Source organism: Aphelocoma coerulescens, chromosome 1 (assembly GCF_041296385.1).
Source record: "Aphelocoma coerulescens isolate FSJ_1873_10779 chromosome 1, UR_Acoe_1.0, whole genome shotgun sequence".
Taxonomy (NCBI): domain Eukaryota; kingdom Metazoa; phylum Chordata; class Aves; order Passeriformes; family Corvidae; genus Aphelocoma; species Aphelocoma coerulescens.
The window spans coordinates 74,678,338-74,696,855 of NC_091013.1; the positions used below are offsets into that span (position 1 = coordinate 74,678,338).

The 18,518-nt window shown below is 45.0% G+C and overlaps 1 protein-coding gene across 3 annotated transcripts; it reads left to right on the forward strand.

Annotated features, from left to right (window-relative positions):
- The first annotated feature begins 1,133 nt into the window (after window positions 1-1,133).
- Window positions 1,134-17,959, forward strand: AMER2 (APC membrane recruitment protein 2). 3 transcript variants are annotated; one of them, XM_069013388.1, is made up of 5 exons: window positions 1,134-2,006; window positions 2,181-5,999; window positions 12,735-12,939; window positions 16,037-16,183; window positions 16,267-17,959. In XM_069013388.1, exons 1-2 carry the CDS (start codon window positions 1,202-1,204, stop codon window positions 3,056-3,058), a joined length of 1,683 nt encoding a protein of 560 aa, XP_068869489.1. In that variant the 5' UTR covers window positions 1,134-1,201; the 3' UTR covers window positions 3,059-5,999; window positions 12,735-12,939; window positions 16,037-16,183; window positions 16,267-17,959. The 3 variants fall into 3 exon arrangements, with proteins under 3 accessions (XP_068869489.1, XP_068869471.1, XP_068869479.1); XM_069013370.1 differs by having other exon boundaries at window positions 1,134-5,999; XM_069013378.1 differs by having other exon boundaries at window positions 1,134-5,999; window positions 12,735-12,827.
- The last annotated feature ends 559 nt before the right edge of the window (window positions 17,960-18,518 follow it).

Sequence of the window (18,518 nt, forward strand, 5' to 3'; positions counted from 1 at the left end):
AAAGGGGTGGTTGATGCCCCAAGCCTGTCAGTGTTTCATAGGTATTTGGACAATACCCCTAATAATGTGCTTTCAGCCATTAGGTCAGGCACTTGGTCTGGATGATCGCTGTAGGTTCCTTCCAGCTGAACTGCTCTATTTTATTCTGTTCTGTTCCGCTCCATTCCATTCCATTCTTACCTGGGATTTGCAGCCAGTTAGGAGTTTTGTGCTCAGGGTGACACCAGCCACCCTGATGTGACTGGACGGCTGGCCATCATCCCTGGTAGCAATTCGACATGGGCATGATTTGGGTACCGTGACTGTGCGCAGTGGATGCAGGGGCCGGGAAAAGGTTTGTGTGGGGGCTGCCACCGTCCTCCCCCTCCGTGGCAGGGGAGGCGACTGGGGCGAGGGCTGGGCTGTGCCCCAGCTTGTACCACTGCTCCCCTCTGGTCGTCGGCAGTGGGCACATGTGCCCCGGGCACTGAGGAGAAAGAGGGACACGGGGACGGTGCGAGTCGTCCTGGTGAGGTGGGAGATGGGAAAGCAGAGGGAGAGGAGAGAACTTGGCATCCTTAGAACTTAGCATCCTTTACTTCTGCCCCCTGGAGTATTTACGTACCGGGTTCGGTCTGTGTCCCATTTGCCCACCCGCCTGTCCCTGCCGTGTGGTGCACTGGCACCTGCAGACCGCCACCAGCCCCCAGCGCCCCCGTCCCCCGCTTTCTGTCAGCGCTGCGAGCGCTTCGCTGCATCCCCCAGCCCACGGCTTCAGCCACGCAATGCCCGCGGTCCAGAGCGCGGTGCGGCCGTGCCGGCAGGACACAGCGGCGATGCAGAACGCTCTCATAAATAAAAGCCGAGCTCTGCCCGCCCGGGCGCGGCACTCTCCCGGGGCACCCGAGAGCCCGGCTGTACGTAGGAGAGGCGGCGGGGGGCGGCGGGCGGTGGACAGGGGCCGCGTTATGTAAGGTCCCCGGGGCGGGGGCGCTGCGGCGGCGCGGGGCGGCTCGGAGCGAGCGGCGGCGGCCGCCTGGCGCGGGCCCGCGGCGGCGGGGGCAAAGCGGCTTATCCCCGCTCCCTCCCTCCTTCCCTCCCTCCGCCGGGTTGCCATGGAGACGGGCGGGCGGCGGCGGCGGGGCTGTCACTGAGGGATCGCACCGCGCTCCGCGGCGGAGGGGAAGCCGCGGCGGCGGCGGCAGCAGCGGCAGAGGCAGAAATGGACTCGCACTGCGACTGTGCCGAGCCCCCGGCCGCCGAGCAGCCGTCGGGGAGGATTAACAAAACCGCCTTCAAGCTTTTCAGGAGGAGGAAGTCCGGGGGCACCATGCCGAGCATCTTCGGGGTGCGGAGCAGAGGCAGGGAGGGGAAGGGCGCCGGCAAGCCGGGGATGGTGCGGAGCCGGACGCACGACGGCTTGGCCGACGCCGTGCTGGAGAGCAGCAAGAAGGAGGAACCGGGCGGCGGCGACCCGCAGAGCCGCGAGGCGCAGGAGCGGCCGGCCGGCAGCCTCGGCGGCCCCGCCGGCAGCGCGGTGGCCAAGTCGCACAGCTTCTTCTCGCTGCTGAGGAAGAACGGCAGGCAGGCGGAGGGCGCGGAGCCGCGGGCCGGCGGCAGACAAAAGAAGGGGCTGAAGGGGATCTTCAGCAGCATGCGGTGGCACAGAAAGGACAAAATCGGCAAGGAGGAGAGGGGGGAAACCTCGGACATCCCGTCCGGCCTTATCATGCCGGGGTCCCTGACCGCCAGCCTGGAGTGCATCAAGGAGGAGACGCCGAAACCTTTGTCTGGGAGCCCGAGCGGCGCGGGAGACGCCGGGCCGGAGCCGCCGCGGGAGAAGCGCAGCGGCGAGGCGCCCGCCGCGGCCCAGGAGCCCGAGGCGGGCGGCACGGAGCCGCGGGCCAGCAGCCCCCCGCCCCGGGAGGAGCCGCCCGCCGCCGTGCGGCCACCCGAGGAGCTCAGCCGCGAGCGACCGGAGCCGGCCGCCGGAGAGGTTGGGACTGCCAAGGATGCGGCGATAACAGGTGACATTCCAATAACGACTATCCCCCCTGTTGAACCTCACTGTGATAGCGGTCAAGAGACGGCAGCCGCCCCTGACCCTTCCTCTGTTGATCCACCCTCAGAGCAATCGATTGATCGTATTTGTTTGATGTTTGCTGACGTGACTTCACTGAAAAGCTTTGACTCTCTTACAGGCTGCGGAGATATTATTGCGGACCATGAGGAGGATGTGGGCGGCGGGAGTGGCGTCTGCGAGAAGAGCACCCCCGGGCCCAGCAAGCTGGGTGCCACCAAGAAGCACCCCACCATGGTGGCCTACCAGGGAGGAGGGGAGGAGATGGCCAGCCCCGACCAGGTGGATGACACCTGCCTGCAGGAGTTCTGGGATATGCTGTCGCAGACAGATGAGACTCAGACACAAGGAGGAGGAAGTGGAGGAGGGACAAAGAAGCCCGAGGGGTTGAAGGAAACCCGAGGTACTGAGGGGGCCCAGAATAGGGTCGTGGTGAAACGTGGTGGCCTCCACCAGATAACCATTCACCTGAACCACAAAGAGGAGCAGAAGGGCAGGGAAAAGGAGCAGCACGAGGGCATCCCAAACAGTGATGAGGGCTACTGGGATTCCACCACCCCTGGTCCCGAGGAAGATAGTTCTACAAGCATCCAGAAGGAAACCATTCCCAGGGATATCTACAGTGGGGATGCTCTTTACGACCTCTATGCTGAGCCGGATGAGAACCCACCAGCGGGGCCTATGAATGAAGAAGTCCCCAGTGTGCCACGCTCCAAGCCCGTGTCTCCAATAACCACCGTGAGCTCACTGAAAACACCCTCAAGCACAGCCAAGGACTCCAAGATACCCATCAGCATTAAACACCTTTCGTCGCATCCCGCCAGCCATGGAGCAGATGCCAGTAACAGCCATCACGTCGCACACCATCACCTGGCCAAAAGTGAGATGCACAGAACAAAAATCCCCGTCTCCAAAGTACTCGTACGCCGGGTCAGTAACAGGGGCGTAGCAGGGACAACAGTGAAAACTGCCACGTACCAGGACAGTGCCAAAAAGTAGTTGGGTAAGAGGTGGAGACAAAGACAGAGAACAAAGTCAATGTGGAAAAGTTTGCATAGGAGACCACAGAAAATGAATTAATTTTGCATCACCTGAAGAAAGTCACCTAAAAGGCTTCCTTCGCTGTACTCCATGAGCCTGCACTTCTGAGTCTCTTCTTACTAGACTGTATGGCTAAATATAAAAAGTCAACTTCTTTTTGAGCACTTTTTTTTACATTTGTATCTTTTTTCTGCAACACTAAACACTGGGGAGGTTCATTTTTACATGCCTTTCTGGAAGCAGGACTTGGATTATGACGATCCTTCCTCGTGCAAAGCAGTGTCATGAGTTCTTCAAGGGAACAGAGTTACAAGAGGAGCAACATGAGAGGTTCTCCAATACACTTATCTTTTAATCATTTCTCGGGGAGGAGTAGAGGGTGGGTGCCTGGCTGGCTCTGGAAATGATGTTTGCTCTACAAGATATTGAAAAAAATGCCAAGCAGAAAACAACCCACCTAACAGGTATTTTACCTGCTGTAGGAACGAGAACACTGCTCAGCAGCAGACTTGATTGACTTGTGTGCAGGAGATAAAACTAAGGAGTTAGGTGGACTTGTCTAACAGGAAAACATATTTTTGTTTGTCTGTCTGTCTGGTTGGTTTTGATCTGGTCTGATGTAAATGGATAACAGAGACACCTGACATAGGTTCAGATGTTTACATCACTACTTGTCCGATAATGCATACAATCAGGTTCAGGGAAACATTTTACTAAATGCCAATATATACACACTGTCCAAATTTATACAATAACTTGCTCGCCGTGTGTAAATATATATGTGTTTTAGCAGATTTTTTATAAAAAAAAATCACCTGTCCTTATTACCTAGAGTTTAAGCAAGAGTTAGTTTTTATAGGTAGATAATTTTACAATTCTAAAAGGATAGAACTTTGTGTAAGTACCTTAAATTAGAGAAAAACTCTGGTTTGTATGGGCTCATGCATCCCCAGATAAGTAAGTCTGAAGTGCTGATCTTATTCCAGTGGCACATTCCATGGCTCAGAGCTGATGTTCTGACAGCATTGCCACTGCAAACCTCTATTTTCAGGGGTTTAGACAAAGTTGCTCTGGGCTTAAACCTTACCAAGAAGGAACCCAGCAAAGAAACGTGTTTTTTAAGTATTATTTTTTAAAATATATAAAATTAGTTTTTGACTATTTAAAGAAAGTTTGGGTTCTTGTTGCTTTTTATTTTCATTCTCAATAATGTCAGAATAATTTTACTTTAAGAGAGAAAAAATATGGTAAGCTAGTGGTACATAAAAAGGTCTGATGAGCTTGGATCTTAGGAGAAATGTATTAATGGCCATGACATTTTTGAATGGTGGCTACTGTACATGGGCATTGGCAACATTTCAAAGAAATATAATAGGGTTTTAATGTGCCTGAGGACATATTTTTATGATACACTGAAAAAGCTCTAAAAATCACTGAAGTCTAAAGGTAAATGTTATGTATTTACAAAATATTTTGATATAAGTATTTAATCATCAGACCACAGTTAATATAAAATATATGCTCCAGTGTATCCAAAAAATAATATACATTTTAAGAATATACATGTCTATATTATGCAGAGAATCCTAAATTCACATCATTGAAGCTAATGGGTCTGATCTTACATAGCAGTTGGTTTTATGGTCTCTTAAATTTAAAGGAATAAAAAGGAAAATAAATATACAGAATATACATTTGAAGGATATTAAGGTTATAGGCAAACCATAAAAAGCTAGGAAATACCATAATACGAATTGTATATATGTATATGCATGATTCATGGTTCACTGGGGAAATGACCTTAAAGTCATGAAGGTGAAATTGGCATCCAGTTTTGAAATTGCTGCAGAATTTAATACCGAGTTGCAGCACCCCAGTGAAAGTGTTAGTTTCCCTGACCATCCCCTGTTTTCATGGTTTAAGAACCTTAATACACTTCAAAGAGGATAATTTTGTGTTTTCTTTCTGTCGTGTACGTGTGTGGTTCCCTGTGTGCCCACTCACACAGACGTGTTGTACATATGCATGTGCGGCGAGCACACAGCTCCTGGCAGGGTCTGTGTGCCCGCGAAGGCGCTCCCTGTGCACGCTCACACTCGTGTGAGCACTCCCACGCACAGGCTGGGGGCTGTGCTCGAGATCTGCCTCCAAACATGCTGGCAATGGTTTTCTTTGCCTGAGAAAGGGATTTGCATTTGGTCTGACTCCACTGGTGCATTTTAGAAAGTCAAAGCTGAAACACCCTCAAAAGGATGTATGTACAGAACACGGAATATTATCCTGCTCCTCAGCCCTAAACATGACATTCCTTTTCCTGTCCTTTTGTTTTTGTTTGACTGTAAGGGATGCGTCTTTCCTTGCATGACAACTCTGCAGAAAAATAATAATTCCCCATTTTGTTCTAAGGACAAATTGTGCTGAGAAATTCTATAGGGTACTGTAAGTTGAGAGGGAGGGAGGATGTGGTGCTAGTACCATAAAAACTGGAAACACTGAGTACAGGTAATAGGAGTGCTGGGTCTTTAAACCCACTAGGAGATACCAGCTGCCATCTCTACAGGACTTGTGTGTGTCAAATTATTCATCATATGTGTTTGGTTTGCATTGTGGCATGTCTGTATTGAGAAATCAAGTGTGACACTAGGCTTAACTCCCTCTCACTTAACCACTAACACGAATCATCATTAAAATGCTTTGGCTTCCCTTCATTCTTCTCTCTCTCCTTTGTTTTCTGCCACATATTTCCTCCATCCTCTGCATGGTGGCGGGCAGCCTCCTCCTCGGTGCTAACCCCTGGAGCGAGGAGCCCTGGGCTGGCGGCGGAGCGTGGGTGGGAGGGCAGCTGCCCAGCCCAGGTGCTCCCCAGCCGCTCCCTCAAGCTTTCTGTCACATACCCAGTGTAAGTACATTTTGCAAATCTCTTGGCAGTTTGTTTGGCTGCTTGCTATGTACATATTTTAAGGACAATCATATCCTTAAAAGGAAAATGGGAAAGTAGCTGGTAGTAGGGTGTCAGTGTTTTGAATCACTGCGACATACTGACGTTGATTCAGGGTAATGGTTGTGTGAGAGTAAAGATACAATTTAATGTTCAAATTAACTTTGTGTTTCTGAAATTCACTTTTGTCTTTAAGCCATCTATGTTTTTTATTTTGAAAGGTAATAGAAGATCCAATATTTACTAAGGCTTTCAATTTTCATACAAATATATTTGTGTAACTCCACACAATGCCTAAAACAATCATTGAAAGGAGGTTCAAAGGCTTTCTTTAGACCTATATATAATTCCTGAAAAATCCCTATAAAATACTGTGAGATGCCTAAGAACAAACAGTTAATGGCTTGCTGGGTTTAAAGGCTGAGACATAAGGAGGTAATGGTCCTGAGGCATTTTGTGGTAGCTTGCATTCTTAATTATGTTACCCTGTTCAAGCATATATTTTCCTTGGCTTTGGTAGGTATTGAGGTAGAAATGGTGTTCTGAGTCCCAAAGATAACATTCCCAATGCTGTCATTGTTTTGATTTTCTTAAAGAATATTGTTTTTTATTTGTTTCATTTGTTATTTGGTTGTCTGAATGATGCTTTGTAATTATCAGCTGTATGTCGTTCACAAAGGATTTTATAGATCAGGACTTGGTATTTAGTTATGTGTATTCTTTGCACTTTCAGGTCCCTACTGGTAAATTTTGTATGTTCTTAGGATTTTTCTATATATTGCATAGTGTTTTATAGCTACAGTGATTTCAGTGGTATACACTCCTGTATATCAGCACAAAAGATTTCTTTCAGTAGCATGAAGTTATGTTTTGGTGGACTTGTTTTGTCATGATAGGAGCTAAGTTTCCTGTACTAAATGTGTGGCCTGCAACAGACATAAAAGGTCTCATTTTCCATGTAGTGTGTATGCATTTTGCTCCTGCCAGTAATAGGACTCAAATGCTCGTAGTGTATTTCAGAGGAAATTTCATTACTAGAATAAGAAAAAGCTATGTTCAGTCTTATTCCATCAATAACCAGCATTTTCTTCCTCCACTGTGAATATCCTCACTGCCATCCAGGGTAGTAGAGGACTGAATTTCAAAAATTACATGCATAGATGTACACTATGAAAATTAATTCACTGATTATTTTTTAATGAATCTTACTAAATTATTTATCTAAGCTAAGCGAATATTGCACCAAAGTCTTAAAACATCTGATACAGATGGCATTTTCAGTAAGATGCTATGAGTGCAGATGAGCCAAATTAACAGGCTTTGCTTAGCAAAGCAAAACCTTGTAGTTTCTTAAATTTGTAGTACTGACTGAGCTTGCAGATCAAAGGGAGCCATTGATTCTGCTATGTGGCCATGCACCGAGGTTTTTCTTTCCCTGTGCTAATGGACTACGTTCAGCAAAGGCTTTTCAGGAAGATAATGGTATGAAAGGGACAGATCACAGTAACAATAGCCACTTACAAGACAGATGGTTACCCAACAGCCACAACGGGGGATTCTAGGCAAGGTGGCCTGAAAATGTATTTTCATAGTTACTGATATGAAAGGCTGGGGCTTCTGTCTTGGAAAAGCAAATTGACACCAACTCAAAGACACTGTAGAAATTAGTCTTGGCAGAGTTTACACATGACAGCTTCTGCAGGGTTTCTTTTTCGTTTTTATTTTGGCTTTTCTCCCCCCCCCCCCCCCCCTTCCCGCTTTGTTTATGTTTTTATTATGGTGACATAACCCCACATGTCCGAGCAGAAGTGCACAACAGCTGACTCTTCTGAGAGTCAGTGCTGAGAATACACTGTCAGCTGTCCCCAGTGGCCTGGGACTGGTTCCTGCTGAACATCCCTCCCTTCCACTGAGGGATGGGAGGAATGGGATGATAAGAGTCCCTTGTCATGAGTTCACGTGCTGTTTACTGTGAGCAGGAGGTATCTCAGTCTGTCTTGCTGTTTGTTTTCAGGGGACAGTTTATTTTTAATTTAACTCACAGGAATTTTTTACTCATCATTAGTTCATATCTTGTCTTCCTTGTGAGCATCTCGGGTGGGAACATTCAGCACTGATTTGATGTTTCCTAGGTCCATTTCACGTAGAGAGAAATGGAAGAACTTGTCATATGCAAAGTAATAATAGCTATAACCACTTGAGCCACATCATGGGGGCCTTTATTCCTGCAAAAGCAGATTGTTAAAACTCTTCTTGCCTTAGAAGGCTTTTCCCCTGAAACAGTGAGTACTATTGCCTAGGACCCTTTTTTTCCCCCTCTATATCTCTCATTCCTTCTCAGCCATACTGCAGTTGCTTGGGAAACTGAGATTTTTGATCTAGCCTTCCAGCACTAGAAAAGAGGAGCTGCTGCCAGTATGCCTCCTCTTCAGGAGGTCTTTGTTTCTACTTCTTGGTCTTGAAAAAAATTATATCCTCCTCAGAATAAGTGGGAAAGATACCTGCTATGTGATATCATACACGAGTGAGGATGTTGAGTGGTATTTTCCTGTTGTGGACAATTTAGTGAATGTAGCAGGGAAGCAGGTCACTCTTGTAGGAAAGCCCAGGAGCTGTTTGTTATAGAGACTGTGCCCAGATTTTCTTTATCTTTGGTAAGAACTGCTTTCCTTTTTCCTTTCTGTACATACTTAAAAAAATAGAGCCAAAGTTGTAGTACAGAGAGGAAAAGGTTATGCACCTCACAGGGCAAGGAGTTTAAACTGCCAGGCTGAAAGGCTTCTGGTAGCAATGGCTAACAGAAGATTGCTTTGCCTACTTTGACATCACATCCAAGCAATGCTCTGCAATAAAAGCTAATCCAGCTATGGCCATAAAGCTAGAAAACTGGCATTTGCCAACAGGACAATCTCTTTCCATGGTCCAGTTCTGCTGTGGCAAAGCTTCCACTGACTCCAATAAGAACTGGCAGAGGTTCTTAATCTCTTAATCGTAAGGAAATAGAAAGTGTTTCTTAAACAAGTCTTCCTTTTTTTTTTTTTTTTTTAAGATTAACATTTTTCAGGTGTTTGTGCAGTCTTTTATATAACTGTGGTAGTGTTTTCACTGATCTGAATGCAAAACATGTCTTTCCATTGTTTTTCATCTTAACAAGCTGCACTCCTGCACATAACTCCAGTGCTCAGCATGTTTAAATTACAGCTAACACAATCACTGCCTTCCTTAATTTAACTCTTGATGGCAAAAACAGGACCAGATTCTTTCCAGAGCTCTAAACCCCCTGCTTATTTTGTCATTGTTCATGTTTTTGATATGGTAACTAATGAAGCCTCCCTTTAATTGTTGCACAGCCACATTTTAAATGTGGCATTAGGGAGAAGTTATGTGGGGACTGAATGGTAAGATCTTTAACAGCTTTTTATTATTTTGGATGATGTTGCATCAAAACAGTTGCTAAATCAGTATCAGGTTGTTTCCATGGGCTTTTTATGCAGATGCATTGGAAGCTTTGAACATAATGTGCTCGTAAAAGAAAATTGGTTATATCTGCTTTGAATTAAGGCTGACCTTAAAATGTGATTCTCGGTTAATGACAGCAGGGGGGAAGGTGTGTCCCAACTCACCTGCACCCTGTGGACTGGGGGAGCAAGGCACCCCAAGTCACCGGCAGAATTTTCTGTCTGACCTTGCCATGTGGTGCCAGCAGAGGGGTGCAAGGTGTTGCCATGTGGAGGTGTCAGCCCGGGACAGCAGCAGGAAAAGGCAGGGTGGGGGTGCTGTGCTGGGGTGGGAGTGCTGATAGGGTATCTGGGAGATGGGATGAAAGCCTTGTGGAAAAAGAAAGTTGTGCATACGCCTAAGAAATCTGTATCCTTTTTTTCTTGCACTGATGCCTCCTTGGGTTGCTGTGTTACACTGGGTTAGGAGCCAGCGTGAGTTTGGGTGTACTGAAGCCAGCGCTCCTGCAGGTGGACTACTGTGGGACTGCTCTCATCCACACCTGAGCAGTGCCCAGTGTCTTGGTTTCTAAAGGCAGTTTCAGCACAGAAACATCCACAAGTCCCCCGTAGCCCATCACTGTGGCATCTCACTGTTCTCCTATCCTCATTTTGCCAGGAAGATGCAAAGACCCAAGCCATAGGCAGAGTGGTGATCTCTGACTGCTCCCTTGCAGCCCAAGGACAAGTGGGGAGGGAGTGTAAGACACATTGTGCAGCAGCACCAACAAGTACTAAGCAACATCATCCTGCATTTCAAAAGCGGAAGCAAGACTAAAGCGGTTGCTTTTTCATAAAATTAAAATAAATCCTCTGCCATGGGTGAAATTGTAATTTGTCTATGTAATATGGACAATATCTCATTCCACCAGTATTCTCTCTGAAAGCAGTGGATCTATTAGTGCTGTTGGCTTTTATTGAGTGAAGAGCCCATAACTTGGCTCCATCTGAATTTTCCCTGCTCTGTTTTTTAATAGACTGTCTCAGAAAAGTTCTGGTGTTGACGCTTGGGGTCCTGTTAAAATGGGGGATGAAGTATGAAGGTATGAATATGGGTGATGGAAAATACAGATTCAATAAACCCAGAAAATACAGCATGGCTTTAGACTTTTATGACAACCCAACTCTGCTTAAACATCATGGTGTGCCTGAGGAAAGGGTAGCAGGGACTGCATCAGACAAACCAACTCAGTGTTTCCTGCATGCTGAAGAGGACACGTGTGTCCAGTTAGAAGTCACTCAGCCTGTTTCTATAGGATGAGATATAGCTGACAGATCACAGTTAATTACAATATTTCCTTGTATTTTTTGTGTCAGCCACCTCCTGTAAGGTAGCATACGACCTATTTGAGATAACGAGTGAGTAAAGCCAGAACTCCCCACTTTTCTCATCTAAAAGGTTTGGTAATAATCTGGTGAGTCTGGGTGCACCAACTTTTTCATAATGAAAGCTCACAACATTCCAAGGGGTGTTTTTATAACAGACTGTTAGACACACTCTGCTCCTTTCCACCACTACAAACTTTGATGAGTACGTGTCTCCTCGAATCACTGTATTCTTAATGTATTTACAACCTAACTGATAGCAATAGGTGTCTTTCTTCCCAGGCAGTTCACAAGGATATACTAATCAGTGTTTGTTATATTTTTAATTCTGTAAATATTTATTTTGGTACTCTCTGTATTTATTGGCACTGATTCTGGTGTTTGCTTATGTGTCACTGTAAATGTTGATGGTTTCAATAGTCTTGCTTCTAATGAATGTAAGGAACTCAGACTAACTGCACTTTTCTTCCATTCAAAAATCTTAACAGTGAAAAATATTCCCACTGTCATGTGTTATAATGAAAACAGTCAATAAAATCAGTTGTCACTTTTCATCGATGAATGTGAAGGTTGCTTTTTGATGTTCAAGTTAGAGCCAATCTATTCAGTGCACTGGAAAATACTAGGCTTTTCAAAGCAAGACATTAGGGAGTTATGTCACCAAAACAGCATAAAAGAGAATATCTGGGCATTTGTGCAATTTCATTTTCATGTAGAAATGCTTTTAGCGGTTTTACTAATAACATCATAGAATAGCTAAACTTAATTTGTTACTTAAAGGAGGATTTTCAGAAATGAGAGTTTTGGTCTTCTGGTCTTCTGTTTCATCAGCATGTGGTTTTTGTTTGGTTTTGGATTTTTTTTTCCTTTAAACCACTTACACAATGAAATGGACTGAGTTTCATTTTGTTTTTCAAATCAACTTTGTTTTCTGATTTTCCTGGTTGAGAAGCAAGCAGGGAATCTTGTTCTTTTGGCACAAATTGACTTTGGAGTTGCAGTTTTGGCGTGACGGTTAGAAAATGTAGTCTGCAGTAAGCTACATTTCCCACCTTTAAAACGTCACTTCCTTCCTATGACTATTAAATTACATTTATTAGAACCTCTGGTTTGCAACATGCATAAAGCATTTGCTTTCGAGTCAAGTTTTAATCCTTAAGTTTACTTACTTCGCTGAGCTTAGTAGCACTTCTCAGTTAAAGGTTCTCCCATGGAATATACTGAGCCAGCCAGAGTAAGAACTGGAATAAAATCTGCTCAATAGTTTTCAAAGAACAACAAAGCAAAAGGCATGAAAAGCTCATTAATGCTAGTTAGGAGCAGGACATGGTGACACAATCGATCCTATGCTCACAAAAGCGTAACTCCTCTTTCCAATAGTTGGAATGAGGCTGAAGAAATGTTTTCCCAGTGATTTAGTGCACAAACAGTTTTGCATTCAGGCCTTCTCAGTCTGAGTCCACTATTGCACGTTCCTGTCTTTTATCCCATGCATCTGAAAGCAGAAGAGTTTAATTTCTCTGCCAGAGAAGGTATAAATTCTCTGCCACACAGATTGCCTAGTGATTGCCTCGCTTGAGTCCAAGTATAGCTACTGGGATATTGGGGGACAAAGGGGTTTCAATGAAGTGTGGGGCAAATGTACGGCAACCTCATGAACCTTGATAACTGTAGATCTGTGTGATGCAGCTGTTAACACCTTCCACAAACCCAGATGACTGTAACCTGGCAGATCCAATGTGACAGAAAAAAACTGAAAAATCTCCTGAAACCAGACTTGGCCCAAGTATTCTTTTTGAAATCAAAATGAAGTTTCTAATATTGAGCTAAAAGTCCCTTCCTGATTCAAACCAAAATCGATCATTCCCAACAGTACATCTCTACGACTTTCAAGGCCACCTTACTGGAAAAGTGTTTGCAATGGGAGTGAGGACCTGGAAATCTCTCCGTGACCCATACATTGAAGGTGAATGTTCCATCCAAAATCTATCAAGCAACAAGGAGAAGATAATATTCTTGACTCTGAATAATTGGTAAGGAGTGTTGGCAAGTGTAATGGACCAGTCAACTGACCATGAGTGAGTATTAGTCTAATTTTAAATCCTTTCCTTTGAATCATGGTATTTTTGCCTTTCAAAGTCATTGTACAGGAGTTGTTTACTAGGAGCTCACACTGAGCAGATGCCTGGTCCTACCTACCACATTGCACATCTGCTTCCAATTAAAACCATTCCACAGTGCCCTGAGGGGGATGGGGAGGAGGCTCCAAAATTCTTCAAAGGGTTATTTCAGCAGCCATGGATGCTTCTATGGCAGCTGAGGACCAAGAAACGGCTTCATCTCTAATGACATCACTGTTTATGCTCTGCAAAGACCCTTAGCACTTGGATCAGGTATTCACTTAGACCTTGGGAACAGGAGGTCTCCTGTTCTGACTAATGAAGGAGACTTGTCCTTGATCATTATGTGTATATTTTCCAGCTTAAGACAAATGCAATGAGTCTCTTAAGTACAACTCCCTGCAGCTACTCCAAAGATTAACAAATTACCCATGCTGAGGCTTCGTCCTTATGCAAAGTCCCTTCACAAAATGCCTCTGTACAGCACTCCCATGTGAATGCCAGGGGAGAGGTGACCTAGAGCCAAGGGTGCCACCAGAGATGGGAGGGAGGGCTTGTGCCTTCTGATGGAGCACTGTCCTGGAGCAGGGCAGTCCGGGCCCTTCTTCCACTACTTCCTTTCTTGACTTAGAGAAGTCTGCAGGTGCCACATTTTAAAGTCAGATCCACAAAATCAGCTGCACCCAGCGGTGTTGCTGCTCAGAACCTGTGGTCTGAAGTTTTATGATCAAATTTCACTATCATTTAAGTGCTTGCACTGAGCAGGCTCAAAAGCATTGCATGGCTGGGTCTGCTGTCCCATATATCACAGTGGGAGTCACGGATGGCTCTTCCTCTGGCCTCATCACCCTTCTGTTGGTGTCACTTGAAACCCTTAAGTCCCTTGGACAGAGAAGAGACTTGAATAAAGATTCTCCAGGGTCTTGAATGAGCAGAGGCTGCCTGGGTAGAATCGTGGAGGTGGTGGGAGAGGCTGAGGCTGTGAAACCTGGGGCAGCCAGAAGCCTTGCAGGCAGCAGTGTCCTCTTTTGCTTCACAGGGAGATGGTTGCCTCCAGGGCACCAATGTGGCTCGACATGCTTCAAGAGCATATTCAGTTGTAGGCTAGCGTGGGAACAAATGGTGCTGAGCTCCTTGCATGGAGCTAGGAACATCCAAGGTGATATGTGGAATGCAAAGAAAGCAAAAATCCCATGACCAAACAGTTTTTTAAGGACAGAGATTATGTATGTCATGTAAAGCAAATCTGTCCCACTCCTGTCCAGCTTCATTTGTTCACCTGAAAAGACAAAAACACAGCCTAATTTTACAAGAAAATCCATTTGAATAAATAAAGGTAAATGCATCTTAGTAAATATGAGTAAGGAAAAACCTCCTTTTGATTATGGTTGTGAAGACACTGATCACAATCTAAAGAGGACATGAAAAAATCATCTGCTCTACTAAAGTAATGTAGAGGATCAGAAAAACGTTGAAAACAATCAAAAGGATTGTTCTGAGTATTTCTTAAGAAAAAATAAAGACAGATAAGAATTTAGCTAGTCTTGGTCTATGTTTACACTTGGGATATATTGAATCTACATCTGTCTTTCTCTGACTTTCTACCTTTCACATTCTGCACTAATAGAGTTGTTTACTGACAGATAACAAATTTCACAAAAATGCAGCACTTACAGTGATGAAATCACTCCTGCTACTCTTTTGCTTATAGATGTCTTTTTTTCCCCTGTTAACTAATTAAGTTTTTGATCCTCCCAATTAGACCACATCCAGTCATTATCATGCCAGATTTAGTGTCTGATTATGCAGCTGCTGCGTCTGAACAGCCTCATTCAAATCAGTAAGAAATGCTCCTATGCAGCAACTGCAGAAATGGTGCCTGCATCCTTTTCTGAGCTGCCTATTGCTGCTTTCTTGGGGGCTTAACACATTTATGTCTATCATCACTACATGCTGTTAAATTTGCCTGTTTTTTTTTCCTAGGGTCTGATAGAAAATAACATAAATACACATGTTTTATGGAAAAACAGTAGGATGAGATTACAGAGACAAGTTAATCTTGATTCTTTCTCAAGATGTAACGTATTCAGACCGATTTAAAATAAATGACTGTATTGGAAAACAAACCAGACATCAGAGCACAAGCATAAAGGCAAATGCCAGCCCCTGGCTCTGACATGACCAGGGTCCTCAGTCCGAGCTATGAAACCTTACATTTCTGCCTCAGCGCAGGCAAACACACAGCACTATTTATAGCACAGCCTTTTCCTACCCTTCTGGTAGAATAGGCTTCATAGGAGGATTTACATGACTAACCAAAAGCAAAAGCCTTTTGTCCTTCATTTCCATAAGAGAAGGCCAGTGTTAAGCTGGTGTTCCTTGGGCTGAATTACAGAAAATATCAGTTACTAGAAAACCAGTTACTAATTCAAAGGCATCTGTTACCATGGCATAGGCCTTCTCTTCCCTTTTCATGCCCCAGATTTAGCACCAATGATGGGAGCTTAGAGAAAGCTCAAAAAGAACAGTTCTTACCTCTGAAAAAAAAAGCATAGTCGAGGAAGACCACATGTTTTCATGGCAACTAAGGAGTAAAGGGTTAAGACCTAGGAGATGGCTCTGAACCAATAAACAGCACAAAAGACTCCTATTAGCAAATCAAGAGCCCAATGTGTTCTCATTTCCCCCCTTGTATCTCCAATTATACCCTTTGGGCCACAAAGTTACTGTTCCTGCCAAGGACAACAATCAGCACGGGTGATTATTTTAGATTCTGCTACATACCCTGAAGTCTTGGGAAAATGAAAACCAACCTTCCTTTCACCCTCTGATCGGATTTCCAGGGCAGGGCAGGCCCATCAGCTACTCCCCATCCTTTCATCATGCAGTGCCAGCTGTGAGCACCCAGGCTCCCCCCTGAGATGTGACTTTCTCACAGTTGCCTGCCTCTTCCTGCCTTCCAGATGGCAGCAGGGTTCTTAACGAGCTCCCCAATTTCTCTTTCCCCCTTGGGACTCCATTTCAGTGTTATCTTGTCACATCTGTTTTTTTCCAGTTGGATGATGTGCAGGAGCTCGAGTTATGCTTCCTCCAGAGGTTACCAACCTGCAGCTCCCATGGCCTGCCAGACCTCCCCTCTGCAGAAGTGCTCCCATGCAGCAAGGATCGCTAATGCTCTGCTGTGCCCCAGCTGCCAGCAGAGGTAAGGAGCACTTTGCTGAGGTTTGTAGGCTGCTTGTTTCCTTGTCTTGTTCTGCATCACTGAACTTACTCTTTCCTCCCTAGGGCTTTTCTGCAGGGCTTCTCCAGGCTCCCCGGTGCTGTTGTGGGGCTGTTTAACATGGCTCAGGAAGGAGAATGGCTGCAGAACAGGGCAGAGAATTGGAGTCAGGCTGTGATATCCTTTCACAGATGTCCTCCTGTGACCTTCAGTGCAGAACCACACCCCTTTGCTTTTTCCACGTCTAAATGGGGATTGTCAGCCTTCCAGGGGAGAGGTTTCATGTGGCCAAATTCTTCAAATTTTGTGCCACTGCAAGTAATTTATTTAGGATGTCTTCATACTCTGCTGTGGACCACCAGTGGGATAAGAGCCTCTCCAGGTTGTGTGTGCTGGAGCCACAGCCCCACGGTGCCAACACACCAGACAGAAGGAAGGCATGGGCACCTGAAGAAACTGAGCCCAACCTGAGGAAATGTGTGCAGGTGGAAAAGGCACTTGCAGGACCAAAGGACGCCTGAGTGTTAGTCCTGCTTCTCCCACTCTCCTGCTGCCTGCTTGCATGTGAACCAACCCCCCTCCTTGCTGGGCATTTGCACAGTGTAAATGTCACTTGTTGGAACGTCTTCTGCTCCAGCTACTCAAGCGTGGTGCAGGAGAGCAGCCCAGTTTGTGTCTGCTGTTTCTGTCCAAGCTTGCGCTAACTCCAGGGACCGCCCTCCTCCATGACTCAAAGGTTTGATGCAAGTTAGCTCCATGATACTCTTCATCTGGAGAGCTCCAGGGGCGACATGTGTGGTAAGTTCCCAGCTCTCACCTTCCCCTGCTGCAGCTGTGACCAGCGCCTTTGGAGTGGCTTTTACAGCACACTTCCACCAAGGACCCGTGACATGGGTCCCCCACGAGAAGGGCTTGTGTGCTGTACAGGCACTCTGGCTCTCAGGCTCTGACCCCGCTCTTGGTGGTGATGGGTGCGAGCTTCACAAGTTGCTCAGGCTGGGAGAGGATCAGCTCTCTGCAGAGGGTTTTTGAACCCCTTGTGTGTTAGACAAGCTACAGTGCTTACAAGGCATAACTTCAACTGCTGTACAATTTATAATTTCCTTTAATTTCTTGAAGCACTCTAATTTTTACACTGTTGTGAAAGGATCTTTGTTTACAATGATTGCAAAGGGTAATATTTCCAGCATGGGTAACCATGGCAATGAATAATTCTATTCTTAGGAACTGTGCCAGCTGCACTAAGGCCTTATAGTAGTACTCAAGCAGTTTGCTAATGAGAGAATTCTTGTTTATTGTAGGACGACATTTTCCTGTGTCCACACGTTAGCCTGTAGTTTCTTAAAAGCACATTCTTTATCAGTAATACATGGAAAAAAACCCCTCCAAACCAAAACAAGCTCTGTTACACAGCTCCTCTCGCAAGTAACGTTTTCATGTGTTTTTTTTTCCTTTGGAAACTGTATTACAAGATATATTTTTTAAGGAAATCTATGGTATGCAATAGTATGCTTTGTTTTTACTACCACCTTCTGCAATAAGAATGAGCTTAGGATGCTCTAGAGTGGCTGTTTCTTGCACAAAAACACAACACCCTGTAAATTGACCCAAAGATATACGGGTTTTATCTAGAGGAAGGACTCCAACTATTTTAAAACACTAGTTTTATACATAATTTTATTTGACTAATCTTATATTACTTATTAAAACATAAATTGCAGCTTGGAGTCGAATTATAAAATATTGTTCTTATACATGTGTGAAGGATTCCTATGTTTGTAAAAAAGTGCACAAAATAAGTAAAATTTTTTTTCATGTTTTATGATTTAAGTGCAATTTAAATTATTCTAAAAATAAATGTTCCAAATGGAATACTTTTTTAGCTTACATGGTTTAGGGTATGTTCAGTAGAAACCCTTAAGGAATAGCTAAACTGCAGTTCCTGTCATTCCATGAAACATGGTCTCAGAGTACAAAAGCAACCAGGTGGAATAATACCTCCTCTCCCATTTTCAGAAAAACATTACCAACAATACCAAGTCTCTTATCCAAGATGAAAATCCTTAGGAAAGATTTATGGAGCAATTGTTGAATCGTGTGAAGTTGTTTGGAACAGTCGTAGCTTGAGGGTTTCTAGGAAAGCATTCCTTAGCCTTGTGTCTTTGATCATAGAAATGGTGAATGTGCCCAAATAAACAGCACAGCACAAGCCTTCAGGTTTTTCCATGTCGCAAAGCAGATTGATCTCTTTTCCATGGTTAGTGAGTGATTTGGTGCTCTAATTAGTGGGCTCTGTTTTCACCAGTCTCTAAGTGAC

Bases quoted from the DNA above. Each gene is read 5' to 3' on its own strand.
- AMER2 (XM_069013370.1), top strand. From the start codon at position 1,202: ATGGACTCGCACTGCGACTGTGCCGAGCCCCCGGCCGCCGAGCAGCCG.